Source organism: Talpa occidentalis, unplaced genomic scaffold, assembly GCF_014898055.3.
Source record: "Talpa occidentalis isolate TD23 unplaced genomic scaffold, MPIMG_talOcc4v2.1 talOcc4.8, whole genome shotgun sequence".
In the NCBI taxonomy this organism is placed as follows: domain Eukaryota; kingdom Metazoa; phylum Chordata; class Mammalia; order Eulipotyphla; family Talpidae; genus Talpa; species Talpa occidentalis.
Window position 1 is genome coordinate 19288055 of NW_023605194.1, and position 20044 is coordinate 19308098.

General features: G+C 51.6%; 2 protein-coding genes across 5 annotated transcripts in view; one reads left to right on the forward strand and one right to left on the reverse strand.

Moving 5' to 3' along the window:
- Positions 1-10439, reverse strand: part of MFSD13A (major facilitator superfamily domain containing 13A) — a 29475-nt gene extending 19036 nt beyond the window's left edge. For 2 of the 4 annotated variants that reach the window (XM_037496045.2, XM_037496044.2), the window contains exons 1-8: positions 10393-10439; positions 3787-4028; positions 3245-3327; positions 2275-2727; positions 2003-2126; positions 1286-1382; positions 618-789; positions 352-545 (exon numbers count right to left, since the gene is read on the reverse strand). In XM_037496045.2, coding sequence (XP_037351942.1) covers positions 352-545; positions 618-789; positions 1286-1382; positions 2003-2126; positions 2275-2727; positions 3245-3327; positions 3787-3963 — 1300 coding nt within the window. In that variant the 5' untranslated portion in view covers positions 3964-4028; positions 10393-10439. Of the gene's footprint in view, positions 1-351; positions 546-617; positions 790-1285; positions 1383-2002; positions 2127-2274; positions 2728-3244; positions 3328-3786; positions 4029-8492; positions 8662-10392 lie in introns of those variants that run through there. The other 2 variants (XM_054689936.1, XM_037496046.2) reach the window with 2 other exon arrangements.
- Positions 10440-14411: 3972 nt separating this feature from the next.
- CUNH10orf95 (chromosome unknown C10orf95 homolog) lies at positions 14412-15134 on the forward strand. Its single transcript, XM_037496974.2, has one exon. The coding sequence runs from the start codon at positions 14460-14462 to the stop codon at positions 15132-15134; it is 675 nt and encodes a 224-aa protein (XP_037352871.1). The 5' UTR covers positions 14412-14459.
- The last annotated feature ends 4910 nt before the right edge of the window (positions 15135-20044 follow it).

Sequence of the window (20044 nt, forward strand, 5' to 3'; positions counted from 1 at the left end):
TGCTATTTTCTTCTTTGGCTGTTTATTGCCAACCTCAACCCACCCCGCTGACTAGCTATAAACTCCATAATGGCAAAGACCTTGTCTATCTCACTTATCACCCAAGAGGCACCAAGGGTAGCACCTGGCAGAGAAGGTATTCTCTACATATTTGCTGAAAGAATGAACCACTGAAAGAACAGAAGAAACAGAGTTCCACTTCCACCCTCCCCAGAGGTGGGGTGGCAGCCCAGGACAACCCAGCACAGCCCCTGTTGGCCAGCTGCATTCTCTCCCCTTCACTGGACTTGAGTGCCAAGTGAGCAGTGCTCCCTGGAGCTTCGAGAGCTCTGCCAGCCCCTAGACTCTTACCTGTATAGAAGCACAGCAGCCAGGTGCCCAGCAGCGGGGCAAAGGTCTGGCCTGGCTTGGTCACCAGGGCAACCATGCCAAAGAGGAGCGCCGAGGCTGCCTGCTTGCGGTGGTTCAATACCAGGTCCTCATCCACCAGGTCAGTGACCACCAACGTCAACAGCTTACAGGTGCCCTCAGTGAAGACACGGTTGCTGCCGGGAGAGAGAGCAAGGAAGAGTGAGGAATGAGTCAGAGATGTGGGGGTGAGGGAGGGCAGGGCATACCTGGCAATGAAGAGGCAGAGCAGGCTGGGGTGGTCCGGGCCAGCCAACAGCATAAGCAGGCTCAGGCCCAACTTGAGCAGGAAAAGACCCCGTACCACGGCATAGACACCCCAGCGGCGGCACAGGGGCAGGAAGTAGAGGTTGTTGAGGTGGGGAGCGACATAGGAGATGCCTGGGGAGAAGGTGTGGGGCCTTGTCAGAGAACAGGCACAGTTCTCACAAGGATCCACATTTTAACCCTCAAAATCAGAGTTTGCACTGAGAGACGTGCCAGTCTCTGAGTTAAAACACCCCAGTGGTATCTTTAATCTCCACAGCCCTTAAGATAAGTACTATTATTACCTGTACTTAACAGATGGAAAATGGAGACCTAAATAGATTGGTTAAAACACACCTAAATAACCAGAGTTATAACCAGAATAACCAGAGTGAAGACTCACAGTCCTGGCTGTGCCACACGGCCTGCAGGTGGTACCATCCCCAAAAGGACAGCATTGAGAGCCGCTCTACCTGCCTCAGGCCCACCATCAACTCTGCCCCTTCTTGAGCTGGGGGCTTGAAAGTGACCCCCACAGCCACCCAGCTGGAGAAGTAGCCATGCCTACAGCTGGGCTAGAGGTTCGGAGTACAAGCCTCTGTCCGTCCAGCCTGCCCATGCACCCACTCACCCAACAGGAAGGAGCCCGTGGAGAGGGAGATGTGGTCTGACAACAGATGCTCCAGGAAGAGAGGGAAGAAGTTGCTGTTGAAGTGGCAGTGAAAGACCTGCAACCCAAGAGGGGAGTGAGAGGCTGCCAGTGCCAGGGCAGCCAGGAATAGGGCGAAAGCCAACAGGAGAGCACGTGTCCCTTGGTCCTCGGCAGCAAGAGCAGCCTCCATCCCCATTCCCTAAACAAGGAACATGCCAGAGCAAAATCTAAAGCCAAATTCCTGCCGCTTATCTAAATTCTGCTAAATGTTACAAGAAATGATAAAATTGCCACTAGAACAATTAGAAGATTTTTCCTTTTACTTGGAAATATCTTAATGAGAAAACTTAATAGCATTAAAATAATCTATTTTAAAATATGGTTAGTTTACACACTACATGTTTTAGGTGTGGCACTTGGTGTTTTAAAAGATTGTCACAGAGTCCCCAAAAGGCACCTTTTCATATCCTCACTTTGCAGTATAGACACTGCCTGAGAGGCCGAGACTTGTCTGAAATCACATAGGGAGCTGGGAGCTCAGATGGTGCTAGAATCTAGGTTTCCTAACTACCCAACCTGTGTTTCTGCCATCCAATCACCCAGCAGTGCTCATGGGAGGCCTAGAACTGATTTCTTAGCTTTTGAGGAGCCTGTCCCCACCTCAGGGGAGGAAGGTGGGGGGTCTACTCCCCTTACCTGCACCAGGTCCATGCCCACGAACCACAGGAAGTTCCTGTGGTGTGCCAGCTGCCGGAGATACTGGCCCAAGGTGATGCTTCCCGCCTCCTCACGGCCTACAATCAGCTCCTCTCCACACAGGCTAAGGGGCACAGGGGAGTCAAGAACAGCCTAGGGCTGGATGAGAGCCTCCCCGCCCAGGGCAGTCATCCATTAGTCAGGGGACCCAGTGTTGAAATCAGCCTCAGAGGGTGCCGACAGAAACCGGGAGACTGGGGCTGGCTACTCACCCACCATCCACAGCCATGGCCGGGCCCCCTGGCTCCCTGCCGGCCACCTCAACACGCCGCCTCAGCAGCCGTGTGGCCCCCACAAAGCCCAGCCCAGAGCCAGCGGCCAGTGCCACACAGAAGGCGCGGAAAGAAGAGAAGTCCTCCTTGTTCCAGAAGGCATAGGAGGCAAAGACAGAGAGGGAGCCAGCCGCACTGAAGAGGGAGCAGTAGAAGTTGAGGTGGGTACGGTCGTGGGCTGAGAGGGCCAGGTCAGCCAGCAAGGCGTGATGGTGCAGGTCCACGAGCGTCAGGAAGCCATCATAGAGGCACAGGCACAACAAGAACTGCAGGCCAGCTGGGGCCCAGGGCACCCAGAATGCCAGGAACGACAGTGCCAGCAGGGGCCCATGCCAGCCCAGTGCCCGCACCCGTGTCAGCACCACAGCCCTCGAAGAGAGCCCAACGCCCGACCTGCCAGGGAGAGGAGGGGTGTTGGGAGGTGTGCTTGCAGCCTTAGCAGGCCCAGTTGCCCTGCCCCAGAGGAGGGATAGTGGTTCCACTGAGCCTGAGTCCTCGGCCTCTGGCTCAGGAAACACAACCCACCAGTAGGCACACTCTCTCCTCTGCCACTTGCCAGCCTTCAGGGCTGATGGCCAAAGGGTGATGGGATGCCCATTTCTCAGGGTTGGGGACAGTGATGGGCCCAAGCAGGGATGGGATAAGGGAATCTGCCAGAAGCAGCAGGTGATAGTGGCACATCACCCAGTCCTAAGGACACGACAAGCCAAGCCAGGGCAAATCTCTCCCCAGGTGAGCGAGGCAAGTTAGTCAAGACCCCTTCTCCCACCTGAATTCCGGAAGAGAGGAAGCCTAACAACACTGAAAATGGGCCCCCTTTCTTTCCTCACCCCAGATATGGGCAGGGCCCCCCAAGGCCTGAGGAGGGGTGGGGTGAGTCAGAACCACTATCAGTCCCCAAGACACAAACCGGGGCTGTGAGCTGAGGAAATGACGGTCACTCAGCCAACCGAAGAGAGGGTCGTTGAGGCTGTTCCAGAGGAGAAACACGGTCTGTGGGTAGAGGGGAAATGCGGCAGGCAGGCTTCACACAGCCTCCTCTCCTCTTCCCTACCCCAACCTGTTCCCCACCCCTCAGAGATCGCCCCAGCTTTCCTTCCTGCAAACCTTTGCTCATGTCAGTCCCTCTGCTAAAACCCACACTACCAGCCACTGCCCCCATCAAACTCCCACCTACCCAGGGCCCAGTCAGTAAATATAGCCCAGCTGACAGCAATGCACGTGAGTAATCCATGCAAATACCAAGAACAGTGCACGGTGTACAGGACAGTGGTCAAAAAAGCTGGTCTAACACCCACTGAGAAGGAGCCATCAAGGCCTCCAAAGCTCCAGCTTTTCTTGCCAAGACTTGGTGGGGAACCTGGCCTGCCCCATGCTCCTAACTGAGTGGGACCCCACAGCACAATCTCCCCACCCCCACGTGGGCTGCCCCCAGCCCCAGCACTGGCCTACCTCTCCGACCCAAAAGGCCACTTTGTTGATTTTGTACACCGAGACAAAGGTGTCCACGTAGTAGAGCAGAAACACATTGTGCAGGACAGAGATGAAGAGGGCCAGGGAGCCATAGACCACGGCTGTTGGCAGGCTCAACAACCAGGACTGGGGCCCACGCAACCCCATGGCTGCCATCCCAGCTCAGCCCCAGGAGCACTGAGGAGGGCTCACGGCCACAGGTAGTCTGGCCATCCTTGATCCTAGAGAAGAAATAACAGTTAGCTGCAAGGATAAGAGCCAGCTCTGCTCTATCCCCAGACTTGAGTCATTTAAAGACTCATTTCCACTGGGAGAAAGTTTGTACAACAAACAAAGCTGGGGACTCGTCAATGAAGTACAACTGAACAATGCCGAGCTGGCGACCGCTAGCCAGGAGTCAGCCAAGGAGACTGAGAGCGTGTGGGAAGAGAAGGCAGGCATCCAAGAAGGGCCGAGCTGGGTGGCATGCTAGAGCCATGTGCTTGGGACCTTCTTTCATCCCCACTGCCCAGCCTTAACATTCTGAATGTGACACCCCTGCGCTTGGACACACAATGTGCCTACAGTACAACCTCAGGCAAGCTACTAAACCCAAGGGTCAGTTTCCTCTGTAAAAGGGAAAAGGGGATGATTGTGCCTACCCTGCAGAGGAACGTGAGGATTATATGAGGTAACTCACACAAATGTTCAGTAAATGGAACTCAGTGGTGCCATTACTAGCTTTATAAAAACTCTGCAAAGTGGGGGCCTCCCTGGTGGTGCAAGGGGTTAAGACGCAGCACTATGAAGCTATCTGTAGCCACTGCAGCATGAGTTCAATCCCCGGCCAGGGAGATACCCACATGGCGCAGCATACTTCTCCTGTCTTTCCTGCTGCTCCCCTCAACAGTGTATTTCAGTACATCTGCCTGTTCTGTTCCCCACTCTGTCTTTGGTGAATCCTCTCACCCTCCACATCTCTTGCCTGCACCCCAGCGCCTTAAAAAAAAAAATCCCTGGGCCTCCCTGGTGGCGCAGGCGGCTGAGCGCCGCACTGTGAAGCTGTCCACAGCCTCTGCAGCGTGGGTTTGATCCCAGCCGGCCGGTGAGAGTCCCACATGGCACAGCAGACCTCTCCTGTCACGCCCGCTGCTCCCCTCAGCAGTGTATTTCATCAGTCTGCCGTTCTGTTTCCCACTCTGTCTGGTGAGTCCTCTCACCCTCCCGTGCATCTGGTCTGTATCCTGGTTCTTATATAAATAAATCAATCTTTAAAAAAAAAAATCCCTGCAAAGTGTATGACACTATTACAATGGTATAGGAGGGCAACCCCAAGCTCAGAGATGTTAAGTGATTTGTACAATGTCACACAGTAAAACAAAACAAAACAAAACAAAACTCTAACAGATTTGAGCCCTGGCCTGACTCCAAAATCTTTTCTGCCACTTTAACCTCCCCAATGGGAGTCCCTATGTGCACTGGGTAGAACAGTGACACCTATGTGAGGTTAGATTCCATAGGTACCTGACAGCAGTGTGACAGGTCCACCACTGCTCATACACTATGATTCCAGAAATGTCTTCCCAAAGAACTAATCTGAAAGGAACCGGCACAAAGATGTTCGTGGCAGCAACATACAAACAGCAGAAAGTGCTGTTTGTGCCAGAAAATGCCAGCCCAAGAGCACAACAAAGGCTGGCTCAGCAAGCCCAGGGCTTGCCAGAAAGGGTAAGCACATGGATACCCTCGACATGGGAGGAAAACTCGAGAACACATCACATAAACAGAGAACAAAGGACAGGGTGGTGCCTGGCTGCCAACCAGGCACTCTCGTGCAGACTGACCGCTTAGACTGACCGTGGCGGGAAAGGAAATAACAGTCAATTTTTATTAGAGCGGCACTTCTTAACCTGCAATGTGCCTACGAACCATCTGGGGACTTTGTCAAAAGATAGATATTGATGCAGGAGGCCTGGGGAGGTCCTGAGAATCCACTGCTGCTGATACAGGACCACACGTTAAGCAGCCAGGTATTAAGTCTTTCTCTTTTTTTCAGATGTATGCTCGTGTGACACTCCCAGAGGGACTTCCTTCTCTCAAACTCCCAGTTGTGAGTTGAATGGAGTACCCAAGAATGATGCCTTCAAGTCCTAACACCCAGCCTTATTTGGACCTAGGATCTTGTAGATGTAACCAAGTTAAGATGAGGTCAGCCTGGCTGAGGGTGGGTCCTAATCCCATGCCTGGTATCATTAGGAGAGGGAAACTGAGGACAGAGACAGATACACACAGAAGGAAGACCACATGGGAAGATGATTGCAGGCAGCCACCAGAGCAAGGAGAGCAAGGAAGGATTCTCCCCTAGAGCCTCCAGAGGGAACAAGACCTTCTGAGGCCTTGATTCTGACTTCTCCCCTCCAGAACTGTGAGAGAATGAATTCTGGTAGTTTTAAACCACCCAGTTTGTGATCTTTTGTTCCAAAAGCCTACACACCCTCAGCCCTCAGGGGCTGACCCTCTGTGAGGCCTGTGACCCTCAACCCAAACCTGTCCTTGCTCACCTAAATGGCCCTGCACATGCATACATGCAGAGTGGAGACTTCTGCCCCCATCAAAATCATGCTCTGGAGACCAACCTCAGCCCCAGTCTAACAGCAGCAACAGGGACTCCATGGCACCTGTGTGCTGAGGTGGCACCTAAGACCGAAGTGGCTTCCGCCTCCCAACCTCCAGGGGCCACTGCCCCTGGACCCTTCCAGCCTGTCCAACTGGACCCGCCTCTTTGGAGTTTGAAGCCACCCTTCCCTCTAACCAAGCCTTTGTTCTTACTGCTGCCTCCCACAAGAAGTGCCCTCTGCATTTCATCATACCTGTCTTCAGGAGCCAACCCCATAACCAGATCTCCCTCGCTGCTCCCTCCTGTTCCTGCACAGCAGACCCTCTGACCTCCCCCCAACTCCAACCTGACTGTAGGGTTTTCAAGGGCAAGGTCTGGTCTTTGCCTACTCTCACTCCCCACCAGGGAAAATGGACTGTGGAGTAAGGACCAGAAGAGAAAGAGGCTTTGAGGGGAAAATAAGGACATCAAAGGGCCTGGGGATTTTTTTTTTTTTGTTTGTTTGTTTTAATTTATACAAGAGCAGGGGTACAGGCCAGATGAGTGGGAGGGTAAGAGGATTCACCAGAGACAGAGCAGGGAACAGACCAGGCAGACTGAGGGGAGCAGTGGGCGAGATAGGAGAGGTCTGCTTGTCATGTGGGTTGCTCCGAGGCCAGCAGGGATCAAACCAGCACTGCAGAGACTGCAGACAGCTCCACAGTCCTGCGCTCAACTGCCTGTGCCAGCAGGGAGGCCCGGGCCTGGATTTTAATCCCAACTGCACTTCTTACTAGGAGTGTAACCTCAGGCAAATCACCTAATCTGTCTGAGCCTTGGTTTCCTCACCTGTAAAATAGGGGTAATAGAGCCTATCTTTTTTTTTTTTTTAAAGATTTATTTTTTATACAAGAGCTGGGGTAACAGGCCAGAGGCACAGGAGGGTGAGAGGATTCACCCGAGACAGAGTGGGGAACAGAACAGGCAGAGGGTCCGAAGTACACTGCTGAGGGGAGCAGCAGGCGAGACAGGAGAGGTCTGGCCCGCCATGTGGGTATCTCCTTGGCCGGCCAGGAATTGAACAGGCGCTGTAGAGGCTGCAGACAGCTTCACAGCTCTGCACTCAACCCACTGTGCCACCGAGGAGGCCAAAAGTGCCTTCCCTAACAGTCCTCTTCAACCTTGATCTGCCCCAGCAGAGAACTGCAGGCGAGCCTCTCCTAGGGAGGAACAGCTTGGGGCCCACACTCAGCCTGGTTGCATAACCTGGGTAAGATATCCAGTAGCCTGCCACCAACTCCACCCCCAACTTGGCACCTTTCGAGAGATTCCGGAGGCCCCACAGCCCATACCCGCTCCCCTGCCAATATAGTGCCAGTTTTGCGGCCTTGAGCCAGCTACTCCCTTCCCACTTTCTCAGCCTCCTAATCTATAAAGTGGAGAGAATGGGAGCCTCTAAGATTGCTATGAGCTGAAAAATGTATTAAAGCACCAAGCATAGTGCCTGCCACTCAGAGATCCTCAAAAAATAGCAGTTATTATTATTTTTCATGTTTCTGAAGTTTGGTTTTGTGGTCTTTAAAAGGGTCCAACCATTGTCCCCCTCTATCAACTCCATGATGAAAGTTCTTTCTAATATCCAACACTGTTGCCTCTCCCTACCTGATACAACCAACCAACTCCCCCAATTCTTTTTTAAAAGCATCCTCTACACCTTTGTTCATGTGTGGCTTCCACCTACAGAACCCTAGGCCTTCCCTGGTAGCACAAGGGGTTAAGACACAGCACTATCAAGCTATCTCCAGTCACTGCAGGGAGCTCCCACATGGCACAGCAGACCTCTCCTGTCTCACCCGCTGCTCCCCTCAATACATCCGTCTGTTCTGCTCACCACTCTGTCTCTGGTGAATCTTCTCACTGCACCCCCTCCACCGCCATACACACACCTCTGGTCTACACCCCAGCTCTTGTATGCATAAACAAATCTTAAAAAAAAAAAAATGTCTCCCTTGCCTTCCTTCAGTCCTTAAGGACCTTAAGGGCAGGGCCAGATGAGCCCATAATCCCCACCTTGACTAGGTTCCTTCACCACACATCATGCTGTTAATACCTGTTCGGTTGATTTTCCCCTTAAGAGTCAATATGGGGGCCTCCCCGGTGGCGCAGCGGTTGAGCGCTGGGTTGCGAAGCTGCCCAAAGCCTCTGCGACGTAGGTTTGATCCCCGGCTGCTCCCCAGCCACCGGAGGAGGGTCCCAATTGGCGCCTGCTGCTCCCCTCAGCAGTGTACTTCGGTCCTTCTGCCTGCTCTGCTCCCCACTCTGGCTCTGGTGAATTCTCTCACTCTCCCGCGCTTCTGACTGTACCCAGTGCTTGTATAAATAAATAAATAAATCTTTTAAAAAAGAGTCAATATGGGTTTCCCCAACTCTAGATAAGAGCAACAGTTGCCATAGGAGTGTCACCCCCAGTTCCCACGGTGCCCCTATTTGGCTGTGGGAGTCAGAAAGAGGCAGCCTGGGGAGCTGTGATGTGCCCTGCAGCAAGGCAACAGGTCTACAAAGAGAAATAGTGATAACAAAGAGTAACATTTATTAAACCTAGGTACACAGCATGATGCTAAGGAAAACAATATGGGAAGCTTAGAGCAGGGAGAGAAAAAGACACAAATCAGGGTTTTGTAAACCACACACAAGATTCTATCCTGAAAACAATGTAGTGGGGGGGCGGGAGGCACTGGGGACGGTGAGATGACAGAATAAGATCTATTAGCCAAGAACCCCTGGCATCACATTAAAACTCTCCCCTCTTCAATCAGCCCTCTGGGAGAGAGTAGTAGAAAGGCATGGAAACAGTAGGATGGATCTCCATGATTAGTACATGATTAGAACAAACTGTAGTGAGTAGGGAGCTAATGGATAGGATGGAGGAATGTCAGTCTGGGCCTCCAGAGTGAGGGGCATCAGAAGGAAGGCTGGTATTCCCCTTCAGAAGGACTATGAACTGTACCAGAAGCATTATGTGGAGTTGGAGTCCTAGGGCAGGTCTGAACTTTGTGACCAACTAGTTATCTGAGTTTACTCCTACACCTGTGAAGGCGGAAAAAATTCCACTCCCTCCCTCTCCTCAGGAGGATCAAATAAAATTTAAAGACCTGATACCCTATGCAAACAATCGCTGTGTCTTTTCCCAGCAAGCACTGGGACCTCTGAATTGTCTGCTGTATTTCCTGTTTCATAATCCGCAAGCCCTGTCTCCCTGCCTAGGCTCACCACAGCAGGGTTGTTGCGGGTCATTTTAGGGGCGTTCACCTTGCATCCCAAATATTAATGCACCCATCCTCCCCCATTTCCAGCTGGAAATAAACTTTCACCTTAAGGGAACCTTCTCCCTCTCCCTCCCCCGCAGGTTACTACAGCAGCACCGGAGGGTCACCCTCTTCACTCTAGGCCCATAGGCCCATCTGAGCCAGAGGAGTCTGGCTCCACCTCAGGGCTCTTCATTGAATAGCTAGCGCTGAAACAAGTGGCGGTTGGCTCTACAGCCTGTCGGAGCGACAGAAACACCTGAAGAACTACTTAACACCGAGGCCCAAGCCACCACGACCAATTAAGCCGTAATCTTGGGGGGGGAGGGGAAGAGTAAGGGGGTAGCACCTGTGTTCCTTTATCGCCCCCCAAAGTGGTTCTGCTACGCCACCAGGATAAAGAGCCATTAGGTTCATGAAATGGATACCCGCCTGGTCCATTTTTACAGGACCACCTCAGCAGCCCCAGGATGGCCTCTGCAGAGAGTTCATCCCTGCCCCTAGAACCCTTGCCTCTCCCAACCTGCCCCAAGGACTCCTCCAACCCACAACCTCATCCCCTCAAGGACCCCCGCGGGAATCCCAGGACGGGCAGCATTTCTGCCAAACTCGGCTCTGCATTGGCAGCATTCCTGCCAACTCGGCTCGGGCCCCCAGTCCGGCCCACTATCGCCCCCGAACCCCGGGCGCGGGCCAGCCCCTCACCGCAATCGTAGCAGGCGAAGCCTAGTCCCGCGGCTCCCCGAGCCAGGTGCGAGTCAGTGCGCCTGCGCGAGCACCGCCCCCGGCTTCCCCAGCCTCCGCCTCCGCCCCCGCCTGCGATTGGCTCCGCACACTCCAAGGCCCGCAGCCTGACAGGTGCCCGCGGCCGAGGCTGCCGCCGCCATGTTTATCATGGGCGTTTGCCCTTAGGGACCAGGAAGTGAAAGGGGATGCTGACCAGAAGGGGACAGGTAGGGCCTCCCTGGTGGCGCAAGGGGTTAATACGCAACCTATGAAGCTGTCCGCAGCCTCTGCAACATGAGCTCGATCCCAGGCCGGCCAGGGAGCAACCCACATGGCCCAGCAGACCTCTCCTGTCTAGGCCCGCTGCTCCCCTCAGCAGTGTATTTCAGTCGGTCTGCCTGTTCTGCTCCCCACTCTGCCTCTGGCGAATCCTCTCACCCTCCCAGGCCTCTGGCCTGTACCCCAGCTCTTGTATGCATAAATAAATAAATCTTAAAAAGAAGGGGCCAGGTAGCGTGGATTCCTGAGCTTACTCTCCGGCTTTCAAATCCACGAAATTCACCTCCTTTTCAGTTCAAACCAACGCTTTTTTCCCGAAGCGTTTCCTTTCCTCTCCATGTCCTTTTTGGTTCTAAAAAAGACGCAAGTTTAGCACCTTCCTCATGATCTGACTGGGCGAACAGCTGAGGCCTATAACAGCAGTGGCACAACCTGTATTTCATGATGCCTGATCGTGAGCCCCTCAAGAGTGGAAGGCGCCTCTTTTGTTGTAAGCACCAGGGTTTAATCCACAGGTGCCAGATCCTCCGAGAGCCACTATGCAGCCCAAATTCCTGGTATTAGTAACAGTGACAATAAGATAGGAGTACTGAGCTCTAGGGGCCCTGATTCCTCCACGCGAAAAGAAAACAGAGTGGCCCAAAAAGAATCCATGGCTACCCCAAACCAGTCACTATGCCAGTGCTGGTTGGTTTAGCCCTAAATTACCTGCCACTTAAGGATGGAATAGAGCCACCATGCCCCGCCCCCCAACCACTTTATTAAAAGAGTAGTTAAAGAGGCCTACCTGGTGGCACAGGGGTTAAAGTCGCAGCACTGTCAAGCTATGAGCTAACCCACATGGCACAGCAGACTTCACCTGTCTTGCCCACTGCTCCCCTCAGCAGTGTATTTCAGTGGCTCCACCTGTTCTGCTCCCTGCTCTGTCTCCGGTGATTCCTCTCACCCCCTGCACCTCTGGTCTAGAGCCCAGTTCTTGTATACATAAATAAAAATAAATCTTAAAAAAAAAAAAAAAGTAGCTAAAATGTGGAACCCCAAAATTCTGGGGGCTATTACTGGAATAAGCATGAGAAACTCACAGCCTAGTTCTTATATTTCTCATTTTGCCTGAAAACTTCCTCCTCCAAACAGCAGAGGTCTTCACCAAGCATGTAAAATTACAATACTAAAATGTAGGCTTCTTACTCTGTCTCTGATTTGAAGTAGGACTCACTCTCCCTATTTCCCACCTAGATGTGACCAAATCTCCCTGGAAGTGGGAGCAGGTAGAGAAACCTGCCAGTCCCAAAGGATGTGTGACCCTGATAAAGTAGCCTAATATCCCTGAGCCTCTGGCGCACCATTAAGCGCCAGGCTGGGTTGAGGCCAGTCTACAGCTCGCCTTGGACATCCATCAGGTGCTGGGATTTGGGGTGAGAGGCAGTTATTAGCAGGGGTGTAAAGGGCATTACATTCCTATTAGTGTTATAACAAATTACCAGAAAAGTAGTGGCTTAAAACAAGGCAAATTTATTATCTTACAGTTGTGGAGAGCAGAAGTCTGTTTCATTGAGTAAAATCAAGGTGTTGTCAGGCTTGTACTCCTTTCTAGAGGCTTTAAGGGAGAACTGTGCATTCCCCTTACCCAGCTCCCAGGAGCTGCTCACATTCTTTGACTTGTGACCCTCTTCCATCTTCAAAGCCAGCAACGACTAATTGATGTTTCTCATGTCACATCACTCCAGCTGTGACTCTTCTGCCTCCCTCTTCCACATTTAAGGACCCTTGTGACTGGGTCCACTCAGACAATGCAGGATGCTCTCTTTAAATTAAGGTCAGCTATTAACAATATTAATTCTCCCTTGCCATGTAAAATGTACTCACAGGTTCCCAGGAAGTAGGCTGTGGACATCTTGAGGATGGGAGGGCATGCCTATCACAGGGGGTTTGCCCCAAGAAAAGTTGCTGTATCCCACAAACAGTTGTTAGAGAGGACAGAGGGTGAGGCTCCCCTCTTGGAGCAATGGGCTAAGAAGTGTTATGTAGATACCCTAGCCCAGTCCAGCTGTTGCCCTCACTAGGCCACTGGCCTAGGTTAGACTTGGGAGAGCAGCTCACTCTAGAAGAAATGTGACATCACCAGAGTGAGTGTGAGAAGCCTTCTCAGGGGGTGCCTGTGCTTTGAAGTTTGACTAGAACCTAGGAAAACTCATGTGGGTTATTGGTTTTGCCGTTTGAGTCAACAGAAGAGGGAATAGGAAAATATGACTGGCATCAAGAAGAGGTTATGGGTTTTAATCACCCAACAACTGGGTTTCACCCAAGTAGCTTCTGGGCTTTGGCCAGTTGGACTGGGTTCAAATTCCACTGTGCCACTTACAGACTCTAACCCTGGGAAAGTGGCCTGTCTCTTAGCCTCCCATTCCTTAGCTATTAAATGAGAACATTATCACCATGTTCTTCATATGGCTATGAAGAAGGAGATATTCTTGTGTAACATTCTAGAGAAGAAAACTGAAACAGTCTTGACAAAAACCCTAGTACTGATTGGTGACAAGGCTAATATTGTGAGTATGAGACTTGAGCCAGATGTGGTTGAATTTTGTCCTTGCCAAAACTGGCTGTTGAATTTGGGTAAGTTACTTAACCTACATAAGCCCTAGGCATAGGGTAGATGTATTGTATACCAATTCTGAGACAAGCAGCTTCTTGCTAGGTAAAGTGGGGATATTATTAGTACCTCCTTCCTAGGGTTGATGTAAACTTGAGGTTAGATGCTCATAAGCAACTTGATTCAGAGCCTGGGGTGGAGGCGCTCCATTCAAACGTTAGGGTAGCCCAACCACCTGAAGGAGTTAGGAGGATGGGGTGTGGGGAATAGGGACCTAACTTGATTAGAAAGGACAATGGGGGCCTCCCTGGTGGCGCAGAGGTTGAGCGCTGGGTTGCGAAGCTGCCCGCGGCCTCTGCGGCGCCGGTTCGATCCCCAGCTGCTCCCCGGCCACCAGAGGAGGGTCCCACATGGTGCGCAGACCTCTCCTGCCGCCCGCGGCTCCCCTCAGCAGTGTACTTCGGTCCTTCTGCCTGCTCTGCTCCCTGCTCTGGTGAATTCTCTCACCCTCCCGCGCTTCTGACTGTACCCAGTGCTTGTATAAACAAACACAAATAAATAAATAACATGCCTCTAAAAAAAAAAAAAAAAAGAAAGGACAATGGGATGCCCTCAGTAGCTGTGAGTAAAGGTGCCAGCATCTCGGTTGGGGTTGGGGCCACAGGACCAGCGGGTTTAGCTAGGTGTAGACATAGGCTATCTGGCTCCTGGCCAGCCCGAGGTGTTTCCCTTTGCCTGGAAACCGGGAGGTGTGGCTGAGGCAGGGCATGGAGGAGAGCGGCTCAACTAAAAAGTGGTGGTTGCAGTCCTGCACCGGACCAGCTCCCCGCAGGCTGAAGAAGACAAGTGAGTGGGGACCTACCCAGGAAGAACATTTCAGAGCGAAGGGCTTGAAACAGTTTTGAGTCTTTATCACCTGCTGGGAGCTTGGGGTTCCCACCCAGGCCAGGGGCAAGAGGTGGGGTGAGGGGTGAATACCTTAGGAAGAGCTCCTCGAAGCCATGATGGAAGCAGGCAGGTGTGGGCTCCTGCCCAGGACCCAAGCCCTGGGTAACCAGGCCCCGGGGACGGGTGGTGGAGACAAAAACAGGGTGTATCCACACACACGCCTCCACCACAGGTCTAGACGAGGACCAGGCCCCAGGAAAAATGCCCGCTGCCTGAGCTTCGGACCATGTATTCATACAGCGGTCTGGTGCCCGGGGAGGGCGTCTGGCCCCTGCTGCAGGCCCTCACCTACACCTACCTGCCCGCCCCGCTGCTGCTGCCCCCCATCCAGGCCCACAACTTCTGCAGCCGGCCCCCGGGCCTGGGCGCCGGCGAGTGGGCAGCCCCGCGAGAGTACCACTGCTTCCACCACGCGGCAGCGCCCCCGGCGGCCGTGCCGCCCTGGTGGGCCTTCCCGCAGGCCTACGCTGCGGCCCTGCGCCCGCCGTTCTCCGCACCCAGCTACCTGGGACCGTCGCTGCCGGCGGCGCCGGGGCCCGCCACGGCGGAGGAGTGGGCGCCGTGGCCCGAGGGCGGCAGCCTGCAGGCGGAGCTGCGCTGGGGCCGCGTGGAGCGCGCGTCGGACCCGCGCCTCGAGCTGCCCGACTACGTGCGCCGGGAGCTGCGGCGCGCGTACGGCACGTACCCGCGCACCGACGTGCGCGTCACCTACCGCGCCGGCGAGTTCCTGCTGCGCGCCGCGCCGCGCGTCCGCGAGCCCGAGTACCGCGTGGAGAGGCGCGCGCTGCGCCCGGCTGCCGGCAGCGCCAGTGACAGCCCCGGCGGCAGCCGAGGCCACAGCGGCCCCGCCGCGGAGGTGACGGAGCGCGGCCGCCGGAGGAAGGGGAAGGGCCTGAGCTGAGGGCGCCGCAGGACCCGGGGGCTCGCCCCCTGCCCCGGCTCTTGCCGCTCTCGGCGAAAGCGGGAAGACAGCAGTGCCCCCGGGGAGGGTACCCCTGTCACCTGCCTTTTTCCTTTTTATACCGAGACTGCCCGCCGCCCACCTCCTGCACGTCCTTGATTACGCTGCATGCGGGAAGGGCGAGAAAAGATCAAGGATTTCTGGGTGGGGGTCCCGTTGCTTTCTCCTGGGACGAGGGTGTGGGGTGAAAAAAGGGCTGGACCCTTTATTTTCTCACTCCCTCCTTCTCCCCACCTGCCCCTCTAGAAACTTGCCCCGCAGTTAGCCCCCACTTTCCCTTTTTCCCCTCCTCCCTCTGACAAAGCTCCCCCATCCCCAGCTTGTAACGAAAAGTAAATAAATCTTAAAACAAACAAACAAACAAAGTAAATAAAGGAGTGAAGTCAGGTGTTTGCTGCGAGATCATTTATACGTTTTGAGGTGGGGTATTTACCCATCTGTGTAATGAGAGCCTTACTTCCCTGCCCCTCCTGGCAGGGCCTGGCTCCTCTTCACCAGCTTTCCTTCATTGTGCAGCCCGGTATCCTAGCTTTCCAGATTCTTCCCACCTCCAGAGAGATTCTGAAGGTATAAACTCTTATGTTGACGTGTGATAGGCATTGCTGAGGAAGGGATGCCTAAGACACAGATTTAAACACTTTCTAGGCATGTAACTAGCCTCAGTTTCTTTGCTGTAAAAAACATGTAAACACATCCGACGCTGCCTGGAAAGTTCACTAGGGTTGAAATTGAAGATGAATTTCTCCTGTATCCTGAGTCTCAGTAACAGTCTTTAATAGACCGACATTGACAATATTCTGAGAGTTTCTTGGAAGGTTAGGTCACATATCCAATTTTAACTAAGTCTGATGCTCAGGCTTTATAAATTTGACTCCTCTTGGAATTGCTTTGACTGAACTTCCATTTGTAGCTGGCCAACATCTACCTGTGAATATGGGTATTTATCAAAGTTATAGGCAACTCGATCACTGCTGTATTTACAAACTTGAGAGAAGGTCTCTGAAACCTCAGCACTTGGGAAAGATGTCGATGTGTAGTTGACTTAAATATTTTTTGCACCAAGGAGCTTATATTTTTCTCTTTACCCTGGTTTCTAGGAGGCTCAGATCCAAATCCAGATTTGTTTAATATCTTTTGTGTAAAGCCTGGGTCCTGAATCCTTAATTCCTAGTTTCTTTTATTTTTATTATTATAAAAACACAGGTAGTGTGGTGGATCTGCTGCATTACTCACTTGATGTTTCTGATCCAATTTCCTCATCATAAACAGGGATGCAGCTGTTACGACTCCTCTCAAAAGGTTACTGAAAAGATGCCATGAAATCCTGCATACAAAGAATTTGCTACACTGCCTGGCATGTACTTAGTATACAAATGTTAGTGTTTGTTTTTAAATAATTGCAATACAGAAATATATAATATAGAAAGTTAAAGTTTTCTAATATCCCTCACCCCCAAATGATCGCTACAGTCCAATCTATTATTTTTCTTTCTTTCTTTCCTGTGTATATAGTATTGTGGTTACATAAATTGCACTGTATTGCTTGTTGCAGTACATTTCATGCCATTGCACATAAAACTACCTCTTTCTGTAATGGTCACCCTGTATTCTGTAGCATTTGTATTCTTTCCAGTTTTTACTTATTACAAGTCCCTCCAACAAATTTCTTGAATGCCTATTTGTTCTAGGCCCTGGGGATACAGTGGTGAATAAGACAACATGGCAGCCTTCTGGAGTTTGTATTTTAGTGGGGTGATATGGGCAGGGGGGCAATAAGTGAAAGCTAAGTTGTTATAAGTACTACAGCAAGAATCAGAAACTGGAAGGAAATGCAAGTGGGGTAGTGGATCTTAACTTAGAATATGGCGATCAGGGAAGGCTTCTCCGAGGAGGTCATATTCAAGCTCACATCTAAAGAATAAGAAGAAGCTGGCTACGCAAAGAGAAAGGTGAGGGGGAAGCCAGGCAGAGGGTATGGTGGGTAGAAAAACCCCAAGGAGTAAAAGTTATCTTTGTTCACTCAACAGACATTTGAGAGCCCACCATACACCAGGCACTGTTCTAGGCACTGGGGCTACAGCAGAAAACCAGACCAATTCCTCTCCTCATGGAGCTTACTATAGAGGTGTAATGTGGATGAGTGGAGACTGACAACAAGCAAATGGGTGAATGTATGGTATAATGTCAAAAGTGATTGGGGTGCTGTTTTCAATAGGAGAGATAGGGGATGTTTTTCTGAAGAGGTGACTCAAGTGGAGACCTAATAACAACCTTTACAAGTCATTTGGATGGCTGGGGGAGAAGAACAGGTACAACAACGCTGTGACTGTTGTGTCCTTGTCTTGTGAGCTGGCAGGTCAGTGTTGTAAATGAGGTTAGAAATGAGACTGGATCCTGTGGTGAGACCATGTTGGGAATTTTGGACTTTATTCATATGGGTAGAGGGTTATGAGCAGGGGAGAATGATCAAAATTTTTAAAATTCATCCTATTCTTGGGCCTCCCCGGTGGCGCAGCGGTTGAGCGCTGGGCTGCGAAGCTGGCCGCAGCCTCTGCAGCACCAGTTTGATCCCTGGACCCCGGACGAGGGTCCCGCATGGCGCGCAGACCTCTCCTGCCGCCTGCTGCTCCCCTCAGCAGTGTACTTCGGTCCTTCTGCCTGTTCTGTTCCCTGCTCTGGCTCTGGTGAATTCTCTCACCCTCCCGCGCTTCTGACTGTACCCAGTGCTTGTATAAATAAATAAATAAATCTCTTAAAAAAAAAAAAATTCATCCTATTCTGAATGCATGTGGAAAAGAAACCTAGAGGGGCCATTGTGGAAATAGAAGACCAGTTAGGTAACTTTTGGAATAAAACAGACAAAATAAGATAGCTTGATCTTATTTGGAAATGGTGAGGGTGATGAGAAAATAAATGTCCTCAACTCTGCATCATCGTTCACATATAGAAATTTAATTGTAAAGTCGTAGAATGAGAAATGCAACCTCAATAAAAATGAAAATTCTTAAGAGAAAAATGAGTCATTGGACAATGATATCCTAGTCAACAAGCAGAGCCAGCACCCAGATGTTTGGTTCTAAAGTCCATTCTCTACCAAAAGGATACAGGCCCCTGACCAATTCCAGGGCTGCTGCACAGAGGATACAAGATGAGCACCTTGTATGAGGATACAAGGAATGATTTGTGCAGGAAAATAAAGGACTACTCCAAGATGTCCAAAGTCCAAAAGAACCAGTGTGAAGGGCCTGCCACTGGCCAGATTGGGGACAATTTAAGAATTAAAACAGGCTCGGCAGACCTCTCCTGCCTCGCCCACTGCTCCCCTCAGCAGTGTATTTCAGTCATTCAGCCTGTTCTGTTCCCCACTCTCTTTGGTGAATCCTCTCACCCCCCACACTTCTGACCTACACCCCAGCTCTTGTATGTATAAATAAATAAATAAATCTTAAAAAAATACAAATAATCAGGCCTCCCTGGTGGCGCAAGGGGTGGGGCAACGCACTATGAAGCAGTCCTCAGCCTCTGCAGCACGAGTTCCATTCCCGGCCGGCTAGGGAGCAACCAACATGGTACAGCAGACCTCTCCTGCCTCGCCCGCTGCTCCCCTCAGCAGTGTGTTTCAGTCAGTCTGTCTATTCTGTTCCCCACTTTGTCTCTGGTGAATCCTCTCTTCCCCCTCATCTCTGGCCTGTGCCCCAGCTCTTGTATGCATAAATAAATAAATATTTTAAAAAAACAAATAATCATAGTAAAAAATACAATCTACTGAATAAAATAAGGATACATAAGTCCATACTAGTATTAAATAGATAAATGAAAACTCTTCAGTAAAGGAATAATGATATTAGAAAATCACCATTCCAAACATCATTGCAATAATTGATTCAGTTTGAGAATCATTCATGTATACTAAACTCAAGAGAAAAAGGAAAATATGCGCCAATAAGATATTTATTCACTAAAAAGTGAAAATAGTAATTACCAGTATAGTAGGAGAAACTAATGGGTAACTCTTTAACCCCACGGCTGTAGTCCCTCTTAAAGTCTTCTGTATTTAATGAGTTTCCTCAAAAAGTCAGGAGAGGTCTGCTGCGCCATGTGGGTTGCTCCCTGGCCGGCCGGGGGATTGAACTCATGCTGCAGAGGCTGCGGATTGCTTCATAGTGCGGTGCTTAACCACTTGCACCACCAGGGAGGTCCCTGTCTTTTTTCTTTCTTTTTTTTTTTTTTTTTTTTAAGATTTATTTATTTATTTATACAAGCACAGGGCACAGTCAGAAGCACGGGAGGGTGAGAGAATTCACCAGAGCCAGAGCGGGGAGCAGAGCAGGCAGAAGGACTGAAGTACACTGCTGAGGGGAGCAGCGGGCGGCAGGAGAGGTCTGCGCGCCATGTGGGACTCTCCTCCGGTGGCCGGGGAGCAGCCGGGGATCGAACAGGCGCTGCAGAGGCTGCGGGCAGCTTTGCAACCCAGCGCTCAACCGCTGCGCCACCGGGGAGGCCCTCTTTTTTCTTTTTTTTAAGATTTATTTATTTATACAAGAGCTGGGGTACAGGCCAGAGGTGCGGAAGGGTGAGAGGACTCACCAGAGACAGAGCGGGGAACAAAACAGGCAGAGGGACCAAAAGCACTGCTGAGAGGAGCAGTGGGCAAGACAGGAGAGGTCTGCCGCGCCATGTGGGTATCTCCCTGGCCGGCTGGGAATCGAACCCGCACTGCAGAGGCTGTGGACAGCTTCACAATGCTCAACCCAATGTGCCTGCGCCAGTGGGGGGTGCCTGATAGCACTGTCCTTAACCCCTGATAGCCACCAGGGAGTCCCTGCTTTCTGATATTTTAAACAAGAGAA

Coding starts and splice junctions, on each gene's coding strand:
- CUNH10orf95 (XM_037496974.2), top strand. CDS start 14,460: ATGTATTCATACAGCGGTCTGGTGCCCGGGGAGGGCGTCTGGCCCCTG.